General features: G+C 41.9%; 1 protein-coding gene across 2 annotated transcripts in view; it reads left to right on the top strand.

The window, feature by feature from the left end:
* Positions 1–5,599, top strand: part of FBLN1 (fibulin 1) — an 81,763-nt gene extending 76,164 nt beyond the window's left edge. For both annotated transcript variants that reach the window (XM_035551020.2, XM_035551021.2), the window contains exon 17: positions 5,160–5,599. In XM_035551020.2, the coding sequence (XP_035406913.1) occupies positions 5,160–5,299 (140 nt within the window). In that variant the 3' untranslated portion in view covers positions 5,300–5,599. The remainder of the gene's footprint in view (positions 1–5,159) is intronic.
* The last annotated feature ends 6,809 nt before the right edge of the window (positions 5,600–12,408 follow it).

The following is a 12,408-nucleotide window of genomic DNA, read 5'->3' as shown; positions in this document are numbered from 1 at the left end:
AGTGTGCCTGTAGACAGATACTCAAGATTTATGGCACATGGGATTCAGCAGCAGTGAGAATCTCCTTTGACTTTTGTCATTGAGCCATAGAGACATTAGCAGTGGCATCCCATGATAGTTTGGTCTGTAAAAGCACAACGGTGTACTAGTAGTATATGTATATGTTATATGTAGCTCAGGAGGTGCATGCACATATAGTGACCACCTATGTTAGCTGTGAAAACTTTGCAATACCATTGGCTGCACTGAATAACACACCTGAACCTTCACCATTCCCATATCATCAGAGCCGTTTTGTTCATTTATTAGCAGTTATTTACCCAGTTTTATATATAATCTTTTTCTTCTATAGGCAAAGTTTTTTTTTTTTTTTTTTTTTTTTTTTTTTGTGCAAAGCACCAATCTAGTTGAAAACTAATTGTGTTGGAAAAGTGTGGGTGAACTCGCTTAAATAAACTCACCTTGTTTACCAACTGTAGAGTCTGCAGCTTTGCTCCCAGAGAACACCAGCTGATCTTGATGCTGGAGAGCACCCTGTTTTCAGGTCACTTAATGAGCATCACCATTATTTGTCTGGCATTCTACAGAGAATGACTCATAGGATAGTGTGCACTGCTACAGTAATCCAGGACCATATGCCCCTCTGCGGGTATCCCCATGTCACCTCTGACTGGCTCCATCTGGCTACTTTGGTTTTAGACTGGTAAAAAAAAGACTGAACAGTCCCATATCAGTCAGCCTTTCCTAGTAGGAGAGATTCTTCAGTCCCTTAATCATCTTTGTGACCCTATGTTGGACTCTCTCCAGTAGCTCGATGTCCATCCTGTACTGGGGAGCCCAGGCCTGGTCACAGCCTCATCTATGTGGCCTCAGCAGTGCTGGATAGAGGGGATCACCTCCCTTGACCTGCTGGCTATGCTTTGCTTAATGCAGCCCAGGATACCATTGGCCTTCTTTGCAGCAGGGGCACGTTGCTGGCTCATGTTCAACTTGATGTCTACCAGGACCTCCATGTCTTTCCCTGCCTGGCTGCTTTCCAGCTGGTCGGCTGCCAGCATGTACTAGTGCCTGGGGTTGTTCCTCCCAGGGGGCAGGATGTTGCTCTTCTTATTGAACTTCATGAGGTTCCTATTGGCCCAGTATTGACCCCTGGGGTACCTTGCTAATTACTGGCCTCCAACTGGACTTTGGGCCACTGATCACCACCCTCTGGGCCTGCCCATTCAGTCAGTTTTCAGTCCACCTCACTGTCTGCTCATCCAGTCCATACTTCACGGGCTTTCTGTGAGGTTCCTAAGGAAGACAGCATCAAAAGCTTTACTGACGTCCAGGTAGACAATATGTACTGCTCTTCCCTCATCCACCAGGCCAGTCATTTCACCATAGAAACTTATCAAGCTGGTCAAGCATGACTTCCCCTCGGTTAAATTGTGCTGACTACTCCTGATGATTTTCTTTTCAGTACATTTAAAAGCTGTAACCTTCCTATTACTATAAAGTTATGTTTTTGTACTTAAAGTTCAGCTAAAAATGCTGAAGGAGCACAAATCAGGACCCAGCATTCATCTGACAAAAGGCATAGTAGAACAGCATGTTTATGCAAATGTTGCAGTAACTGAAAAATCCACTTCACTTAAAAACATCCAGGTTTATTACATGTGCCATCTTCAAATGGATCCTCTGTTAAATGCTTTATAGATACTCACTGATTCATTCAGCCGTACTTCATGTACTGGGCCTGAGTGAAATGCTTTAAAACTCCTGTTTTTGTGAGAGAAGGCACAAGGCACTACTGGCCTTGTCTGGGTTTGAACTAGTTATGCCTCCCTAGTACCTGACAAGTGGCACAAGACATTAGAGAATCAGAGGCATTAGAGAAGAACAGGTAGCATTAAAAGGCAGCGGCACATTACAGCAGGTGACCTTTAATGGCATTACTGAGACCTAGGACCATTGTAACAGGATCACTGGAAACTACATAAATATGCAGCCAGGTTTCAGGCTCTGAGCAGCTTTGTTGTTGCATGGCTTCCATCTGTGTTTGTCCTTGAGTTTGGCTGAGAAAAAAAGCTCAGGTTTTACATTCTGGCATTCATCACCAAAAATATAGAATTGGAAGCTCTCAATGAGTCAGTCTTGAAGAGCTGAAAATCATGTGTTCCTGTCATATGCATTTGTCCCACAGAACATTTCAGGGTTTTCCTTCCTTCCTTCCTTCCTTCATTCCTTCCTTCCTTCCTTCCTCTCTCTCTCCCTCCCTCCCTCCCTCCTTCCCTCTCTCCCTCCTTCCCTCCCTCCTCCCCTCCTTCCCTCTTCCCTCCCTTCCTTCCTTCCTTCCTTCCTTCCCTCCTTCCTTCCTTCCCTCCTTCCTTCCCTCCTTCCTTCCTTCCTTCCTTCCTTCCTTCCTTCCTTCCTTCCTTCCTTCCTTCCTTCCTTCCTTTTTCTGCATGCCTGACATCATTTCTGAACATATTAGAAGAGGAAATTGCTGCACATTTAGAATAACAGCAGCTTTATATACATGCTGTAGCACACACCCATATGACTGCATCATCCTATTTGTTTATTAGGAGAGAGGAAAGAATCCTTCTGGAATGGTGTTTTGAAATTCATTTCAGGACAATCTAGGACATTGGCAGAACAAACTGCATAAATCAATATTGTGTCAGTATTTTGTTTCCTTACACATTCCTTCAATTCATTGCTTCAATGTAGCTGTCTTAACATGCATTTGCTTCCTAGACCAGCAGTAAGCTTGATTTTGAAACTGCAGCAAAAAGAATTGGGTAGAAAAGCACTGCCCCATGAAACAAAATTGTTCCACCTTCACAATAGAAATTCCATTTTTTTTCCTACTAGCAGAGTGCATGCAAATAAGAATGAGAAAGTTACTAATTGCTTTGAAGGCTATGTCAATAGTGTATGGATAAATGCTGCACTGTAACACCTGCTTATGCTGTACCAGCCCGAGTAGAACTGTATCACATCAGAAAAAAAAAACACAATTTGTAATCTCACTTCTAGACAGAGTAGAGCAAGAAAATGTAGAGCATTATAAAAAGATTGCTAAATGGAACCAGCAACCTTTGCCATCTGAGGCTTGGTGATCACTACATGATACCGTAACAGGGTGGGTTAAACAACTTGCCAGTACTGAGCGATTCCAATGCTGTGTGTTTCCGTGGTTGTCAGTTAAAGCAGTGCCTGCAACAATGCAATGTGTTGTTAGCAAAATGCTTTAAACGCTACCCTAAAGGGAGGGCAATTTAAGTGAGGCTTTTCTTTTTCAATATATCGTCTGCAAAGCCCGGTATTTTTTATAAGGTGCAGGAGAGTGGCCAAGAAAACTAAAAAATGTATACATATAAAAGTATATATATATGTGTGTATGTGTGTGTATATGCATGTACATATAAATTGCAGAGGAAAAAATGCTTAGAAAGTGTATTCATCGAATATGGCAAGCAAAGTGAATGTGGTGAAAAGTTTGCAATTTTACTGCATGCTGAAGATATTAGTTGGTATTTAAACAGGACAAAACTAATGTCATCCCAGCCTTGGAAAAAGGTGCTGACAACCTGAATAAGCAAATGTTTCTCCCTCCCAACAGATCTTAAGAGAATGTGTTTGTAGGGGACTGCTGCAGGAGTTTGGCTGGGACTCCACAAAGGCACTGGTGTGCTGCCTGCTTGTAAAGCATAACCCTCAGCATGCAGAAGGAATATGTCTTAAACAATCCTTTCTTAAACTGTGTATTTCCTTCTGAATCAAACGCCGCGTCAGTTCTCAGAAGGAAGCATCCAAGGAGGGAGATCTCAGCTAGACTCCCCGTGCTTGCTGGCTGACTATGGGTTCACGGGGATTTCAGCCTTTTCGAATACACCCTTTTGAATGTGAGCAATTTGGTAGCTTCATACTCTCATAACACTGGGCATCAAAAATGAATGTGAAGTGAGAAAGTGTTTACAGTTTGATCCTGAGCCTATTGGAGTCCATGACAAAATTCCCGTTGACTTTCTTTTGTGTATGTCTGAAGTTTTAATGCTGTTCTTTTTAGCCACATCTTGTCAAGAGCCCGAGGACTTATTGGAGTCTCTGTGGCCCAGACAGGCTTCCCCCACACCCTGCCCAGAGCTGAGGAGCCCCATTTCAGCTTCAGTGCCTGCTGGTCTTCAGCTTCATCACAGCCATGGGTCCTCTTGTCCTCAACTCTGACCCATGTGTTGACTCCCTGCCTTGACTTTGGCCCTGTGTCATCACCATGAACTGGCCCGGTGATCTGGACTTTTGCTTGAAGCTGGTTGCCCCCTGGCCTGCCTTGCTGCCTGGGTGTGGGAGTGGGACAAGGCCTGGCTGGAGAAGACCTCTCCTGCGGGCCCTCTGGAGCCCCCACCTCTCCCAGCCCCAGTGGTCCCTCTCCTGCTGCATGCCAGCACAGGGGCTCCTCCGGGTAAAACAACCCAAAGGACTAGAGCTCTAAAACATGCAGTTCACTTCTTCTTTACCACTTCCTTCCTTATTATCAAGCCCTGATGTTGGTGAGGAAGCAGCCACCATCCATGTGTGGAATGATGCTGTGATACTCCCCCTTTCCTCATTAAACTGGCCTGCTTTTATTTCCAGTGTTTCCTGTGGAGTTTTGCACCAACAATATGACACTAACAATCTACAAATTAGTGTCATCTGTTGTTTATGTAGAGCATGTTGATTGTATTGTTCCATTGTAATTACCATTACAACTGATTTCTACTTTTCCAAGTGGAATGAGGTTCACAACACGATACCAAAAATTGCATGGCATTCCCAGATGTGGGTGGTGTTGTACTCCTCAGGACAATGTGGATGCTGGCTGAAGAAAGCTTACAGACTTTGCTTCTCTGAATTAAGGGGTAAAAAAAAAAAATACTAATTTCCTGACATTAGCAACATTTTAGTGCTATTTCTAGATCTTCAGGAAGGTGTTTTCAAAAGTTATATTTAGTTTTATTTCACAAGCTTTCTTGCATGCTATTTACTGATTCAATAGATAAAGTAACATTCCTTCAGCTATACTGAAAATAAAAGGGAATTTTTCTCTTGCTGAAGTGAAACAGGCTATAGCTCATCCAAAACTATTTGATTTTCTTATTAATGTCAGCAACCTCTTTCTATCCCAACAGGTGTCGTGCGCCAGGTGCGGCCCATTGTTGGACCTTTCCATGCCATCCTGAAACTGGAGATGAACTACGTCATGGGTGGGGTGGTATCTCATCGTAATATTGTCAATGTTCACATCTTTGTCTCTGAGTACTGGTTCTGAGAGAGCTTTTAAAATCCCAGACAAGGAAGCTGCTCCAATCTATGTCATTACCACAAACTATTATGTCATATACTTGTTTGTAAAACCCAATAGTGGTTCTTTTTTGTTTTATTTTTAAATATTTGTTTTATAGTTTAAGACAAATAACAAGCTATTATGTTGATTAAACATAGGGTGGGGCAAATTAAGTGAGCTGATTTAGTTGTGTGTATAAATAAGTAGTGTGTAAAAGTGTTCAACTGCCTAGAGAAATTTAAAACTTTTCTAAATGTTTAGGCAGATCTTAACTATTGCTCCTTGGCCTGATAAACAAAGCAACTGAGGATGTGGAACAAAATACGTCAGAATTCACTGGCATGAATATATGGTATCTTTGGATGGAAGAAGTTTGGTAAGGGCTAGTTATTTCACCACAATGTGAGTTACCTTAAAGGAGTTAGATTGTCAGAAAGTGCTGAATATTCACTTTTAGGCTCCAGTAACATAACTCTGAATAGGAACCCATAATTACTAATCATTTCTGAAAAGTTTAGCCTTGATATTTAAAAAAAAGCGCCATCCAGTAATGGCTACAATAGGAAGTACAAAAGAAATTAGAAATAGGAGGAGACTAACAAGCTGTTGCACATATTAAAAAATTACTCATTTTTTGTACTTGTTATTTGATTGTAAAATTATGTTTGATTCTAATTAAACAAATAACTCTCTCTGAAATTAACCTGTTATGAGTGTAAGGAATATTGTTTAAATTCCAGGCTCATCTGTATTCAGCATTACATGGGAAACTCAAACCTGTATCTCCCGTCTATTGTAGAGGAAAGCTTGACACCTTTTTAAAATTGGTAATAAGATTAGCATGTTAAGCTATACACTTCCTATGCACCAAACCAAGGCATATGTAATAAGATAATGAAACTCTCACAAATAAATGATTTTTTTAATGTATTTTTTGGGCATCAAAGTAATGCATCTTTTTAGTACAGAACAGAAAATAAATAGCTTTATGTTTCTGTTTGCTGTGTTTGTTAAGATACGAGGAAATAAAGCCAGATCAGAAGTATGCTATAGCTTCTGCTTAAGACAAAAAATAGTATAATATACAAAAATATATATCCTATAAGCAAATGAATTATATGTGTATATTACGCACTCCCCACTCAAAATAGTTTGCTAGTTTGGTCATTAGTGGCACTAGGCATTTGCTTCTTTCCTTTATACAAAAGCCTCTGAAGCTAAAGGGAGTCTTTCCATTGACCTGAGTGACATTGAGTTAGACTAAAAAAGACCATCCACTCTGATCCATTGCAAATAAAAGGACATAGCAACTTTACTGTATACATACAGACTTCTTCATGCAGTTCTCTGTGGCAGGGAAAATTCCTTGCCTTCAGCTTTCTCGTTCTATAAATTAAGATTTTATGGTAACACATTCTCATAACTAAATGTTAACTAAAAAATACCCTCTTGACAGTATTTGGTTCCCCACTTACAGAGCATCCCAAACCCATACATAGCCTGGTTTTTAGAATATCAGCTTAAAATGTTTCAAGTGTTTTTCAGTGTCTGACTCTACAGTCCATGTGATTTCACTAAATATTTACCATATTTGAGTAGAAAAATACTGTGAAGCCAATACATTGTAGCAGGTGACCTTCATCATTCAACATGGAAATTTTGGAAATCTCCAAATTATAAGAGGTACTGTTGACTTCAGGGATTAATAGCCTAGGTAGATTTGATTTAGACTGGAAATAAAAGCCAATATTTTATTATGTTATGCTAACAGACTACAAGAAAAGGAGGATGGAAGATTCCCATTAAATTGTCAAGTCCTTTTTCTTGCCAGTATAGGAAAACTAGGTAGCCCTAGTACCAAAAATATAAAAACTCTTTCCATCTGATTTTCTAGACTGTAATTTGTGATCCTTTATTTCCCCTGTAAGTGGTATTTAGTTGCAGTGGAAAGAACTTTGGGACAACAGAAATCTAATTTTAGGGTCAATCTGATGAACAAAATAATTTACATTTTTTTTTTCCTGTAAAGGAGAAACCACACACCACCCAACACATACACCTCTTCCCTTCTTCTGTCTGCATTTTTGAGTAAAAATAGGATAGAAAAATGATTACCGCTACCTCCTGGAAAATTGTTTTCCTGCATTGTTCCAAATAACATTTGAGAATTGCTTTTTAAATAGTCCTGATGTCTTATGAGATCTTTCATCCAGCAGATGATTCTATGTTTTGTGTATAATCAAAAATGGAGCGAGTGCTTAGTGCCATGGTCACTCTGACATGTCCTAACTTTTAATAGACCAGCATAGAAAAACAGGATAGAAAAATTAAATAACACTAGGTTAAATATTTTCTCATTTAATACAGGTTTAGAAAAACAAACAAACAAAAAACAACAAATCTTAATGTGTTGGAAATGAGACAAAATAAAACTATTTGTGGTTTTCATTGGCAAACCATGAAAACTGTTTCAGTGGGAGAACGTTCTTAGAAATTATCACAGATCCACACACTTTGAGGGCTTTTCGTATGCTCTTCTCTGTTTGGATTGATTAGATACAAACTGAAAACATTTTACTTGTGAGGACTCTGAGAATCACATGTAAATGAGCTTTTAGCAGAAAACAACAAGTATACACTGCCAATTGTTCATTAGTCTGCTTTTTAAGAGTCATCTGCTCAGTCATACACTGAATGATATCATGTGCCTTGGAAAAACAAGCGCACACCACTAAAAGAATGAGTGTTGTTAGTAATAACAAACAAGTACAGATACTACATACAATAAAATTGCCTGATAAACTGTCTTATTTGATGCAATATGAATATGGAGAGACAAAAGCATTTAAAAATTCACTGGTGCTAACCAGATTCCAACAGGAGTGCAGCGGGTGTTAGGTTCCTCTCCCCAGAGCTGGGCATCCTGCATAAATGGGAAGACTTTTTAGTCTGGTACAGGGGCTGCTTCTGGGAGAAGTGTTATGGCAGAAAAAAATTGCTTCAGAGTTATTTCTAGTGGGATTAGGACAATTTGCCTGAGAAGGCATTCAGTGTACATAGATGGTCCTGAAAGCAGGGCCACAGCCTTTGTCTTATTCAAATAGATAAAATGATGAGTAACAAAATGGGAATATTTGAGGTCAGTTTGCTTATAGGCTAGTCTACTTTTTCTTCTTCAGTTTAAAAATCACTTCCTGATAGATCTGTAATTTATTAGCAGATAGGGAAAGCAAAATATCATAGTATATGTAATTCTAGCATATTTATTCCTTTTACAAAGGATATGAAAGCCAAGGACACTGGCAATGAAGAACAAACATGTTTCATAATAATGCTTGAATCAGTACATTCCATGTACTAATAGCTGGTGTAGTGATGACAAAAGCTATTTCACGATCTGGACAGAAAACCTGTGTGTCATTCCAGGTTAACTTTCCTAACTTTAACGTATGTTAACTCTTGGAAGCCATTGGTGACTGACTGCAACACTGCAGCATGGTAAATAGCTTGTCATAACTGTGACTATATGCATTACTTTAAGCTAGTGCAGCATTGATGTGTTCCTGTCTCAGCCACAAAATCACACTGCGCCTGTTTTTGGCCCATGAAAAATATTACAGCATCCATTTTGCCTATTCTGCTCAGGACTGCTTCATGGACTGAACACATGCATTCAATCAGTGCTGCAAACATGACCTATGTGAAATCCCCCGTTAGAAGGCTTGCCTTGTGCAATGCAGGGTGGAGTGAAAAACATGGCACAAGAATTTTTGGCAGACTGAGTCATATCAGCATCACCAGCATGTGGCAGACTGTGGCACTTCTTAGGGAAGCAGGTTCAGTGCAGTTGTGTTCTCACATCCATGCTGGTATAAAGGAATTAAAATAGAGTTGTTTCCAGATTTAATCCAGTGACTCTGTAATGATCTGTAGCAGGTGTATGTAGATGACAGTCAATACTAAAATATTGACTATCAAGCCAGGTAAAAAAGCATACACACTGAAAAGTGAATTCAGTTAATATATAATTCTGAAGAGTGGCACAAAGCCACCAGTTCTGCAGTGGCTGCCTTAAATCAGCTGATACGTAGGTATACCTCTGAATAAAGCTCCTTCCAGAAGCGAGCATCAGAAGATGTTTAAACACAATTTGTTTCACTGGGCATGAGTGACCAGTTAATAGCACTACAGGGCTTTTGAGAAAGAAAAATATTTTAAGTTACTTCCATGTGAAGTTGAATGCTAAGTGTCCTGCGGGGATGTCCCTGGCATTTGTCCTGATGGGTTTCACCTGGCATGCATGTATTTCTATGGCATAGACTCACAGAATCACAGAATCATCAAGTTTGGAAGAGATCTCCAAGATCACCTAGTCCAAACTCTGACCTAACACTAACAAGTCCTCCACTAAACCATATCACTAAGCTCTAAATCTAGACGTCCTTTAAAGACCTCCAGGGATGGTGACTCAACCACTTCCCTGGGCAGCCCATTCCAATGCCTAACAACCCTTTCAGTAAAGAAGTTCTTCCTAATATCCAACCTAAACCTCCCCTGGCACAACTTTAGCCCATTCCCCCTCGTTCTGTCACCAGGCACGTGGGAGAATAGACCAATCCCCACTTCGCTACAGCCTCCTTTAAGGTACCTATGGAGAGCGATGAGGTCTCCCCTGAGCCTCCTCTTCTCCAGGCTAAACAACCCCAGCTCCCTCAGCTGCTCCTCGTAAGACTTGTTCTCCAGACCCCTCACCAGCTTCGTTGCCCTTCTCTGGACTCACTCGAGCACCTCGATGTCCTTCTTGTAGTGAGGGGCCCAAAACTGAACACAGTACTCGAGGTGCGGCCTCACCGGAGCCGAGTACAGGGGGACAATCACTTCCCTAGACCTGCTGGCCACACTGCTTCTTATACAAGCCAGGATGCTGTTGGCCTTCTTGGCCACCTGAGCACACTGCTGGCTCATATTGAACCGACTATCAACCAATACTCCCAGGTCCTTCTCTGCCAGGCAGCTTTCTAACCACTCATCTCCCAGCCTGTAGTGCTGCTTGGGGTTGTTGTGCCCCAGGTACATTTGAGAGTCTACGTGCAAACTGCTGTAAAATGCCTAATTGCCTAATTTCCTGGGTAAGCGGAGCCATGCTCCTTGGGACCTGCCCCCGTGTGCACACCAGCTAGGGGCACCCCCAGACATTGGCTGTTATGGGAGTGAGATTTTGCCACATGCAGATAAATTAAGGTCTGGTTTCCAGGTCGCTCCCAGTCTAACCCCAGTGGATTGCTGTGAACGTGCACCAATTTTGGCGGCCAGCAGCACCCAGCAGCGCAGGTGCATCCTGCCCAGCTCCCTGTAGACCCTGGCACCCCATTGCAGCCAGGTTCTCCAGGGGCTGCCTCTATGGGAAGTCCCAGGGCTCACAATCCACCGTCCACAGCAGCTTATGTACTGGGGCTCAGAGTCCTTGCAGTATATTTCAGAGGAACACAAATTCCTCCACATCCTCCCTGGTAGTAACTCCTGTTACATCATGTCACTGTGACTTACTTCAGGGAGCTTTGTGAAAGATTCCTGACTTCTCCTCTACAGAAACGGACAAAGGACCGACAGATCTCAGCTTGCTTGAAGTGTCTTGTCTGCATTTTTTTTGTCTGAGATTGTGGTGTCTGGAGAAATGATCACATCTTTTGTATGCGTTCTGTGTGCTGTATTAGACCAGCACAGAAATAAGAATTAATGCAGAAAAACATATTTTTGTTTTGTTGTTGTTGTTGTTGTTGTTGTTTTTTTAATCCATATATATGCTTCATTTAACATTTTTGCTAGAAAATTTTGGGGATACTACTTGTAAGAGTAGCTGGAAAAAATATTCACACAGTGAATATTTTAATGTAGCCTTTTAATCTAGTCTTCACATGATGATTAAGCACATCTCAAAACAAGCAAATGATGCTAAGGATAGAAGTGTAACTTAGTTTTGGGGGGTTCAGAATGAATTGAGGTAGTTCCAAATGGAATTTAAAACTAGGCTGTTGGAATTCAGTAGAATCAATATTAAATAAATTTGCTCCTCCACACTCCCTTCCCTTCCCTTCCCTGCCCTGCCCTGCCCTGCCCTGCTCTGCCCTCCCCTTCCCCTTCCCCTTCCCTTCCCCTCCCCTTCCCCTTTCCCTCCCCCTCCCCCTCCCCCTCCCCCTCCCCCTCCCTCTTCCCCTTCCCCTCCCTCTTCCCCTTCCCCTTCCCCTTCCCCTTCCCCTTCCCCTTCCCCTTCCCCTTCCCCTTCCCCTTCCCCTTCCCCTTCCCTTCCCCTTCCCCTTCCCCTTCCTCTTTTTAAATCAAAGTCTGCTTATAAAAGCATTCTGAATTTTTCTCTGCTGTGGGTATACCTATCATCTTGACACTATGTCTTCCTATTTTAAAGGTGTTCTCAATAGAAAGGTTCAAGTTTGAATCCGTTGGCTGCTGATCTGCTTTTGTTTTTCAGTACATTTAACACACAGTCCAAACTAATTAAATATATTCCTTTTGATTTGTGGAACAGGCCATTTTTCCAAAAACAAACAAACAAACAAAACAAAACAAAACAAACAACAACAAAAAGTTCTTTCCCTCTGCTGGGATTTTTGCTGGCTCTTTAAAAGATGTCAGATGAGGTCTCCTAGAGATGCTCATTCCAAGGGCTTGCAGTCAGTCACCCTTTAAAACAGCACTTGATTGTTCTTTCTTGGCTGAGCCTGAAGCGAGCACAGTTTTGATAAAAATGCCAGAGCCACTTCTGGTTGGCCAGTGTGCACTTAGCCAGTGAACAAATGCTGCTTTTCCTAAGGAGGGAAAGCACAAGGGGACCAGAGCCTGATTTATGCCTCACAGCCCCAGGTGTGCCTGAGGTTTCAAACCTACCTGCAGTCATTCCCGCACCCTCTCCTGCCCTCTGCGCACCTCAGCCTCTGCCCACTGCAGCGGGGGCTCCCCGGGCCGCCCTGCGTGCCTGTGGAGGGTGCCCATCCCTCAAATTACCTGTCTGGTCAGATGCTGAGCACTCCTCCCTGGTCTGCAACTGCAGCGAATTCCAAAGCTGTTCCCAGAATCACTTC

Source organism: Cygnus atratus, chromosome 1, assembly GCF_013377495.2.
Source record: "Cygnus atratus isolate AKBS03 ecotype Queensland, Australia chromosome 1, CAtr_DNAZoo_HiC_assembly, whole genome shotgun sequence".
NCBI lineage: Eukaryota > Metazoa > Chordata > Aves > Anseriformes > Anatidae > Cygnus > Cygnus atratus.
The sequence above is the reverse complement of the archived record's forward strand: the minus strand, read 5'-3'. Positions and strand labels throughout refer to the sequence as shown.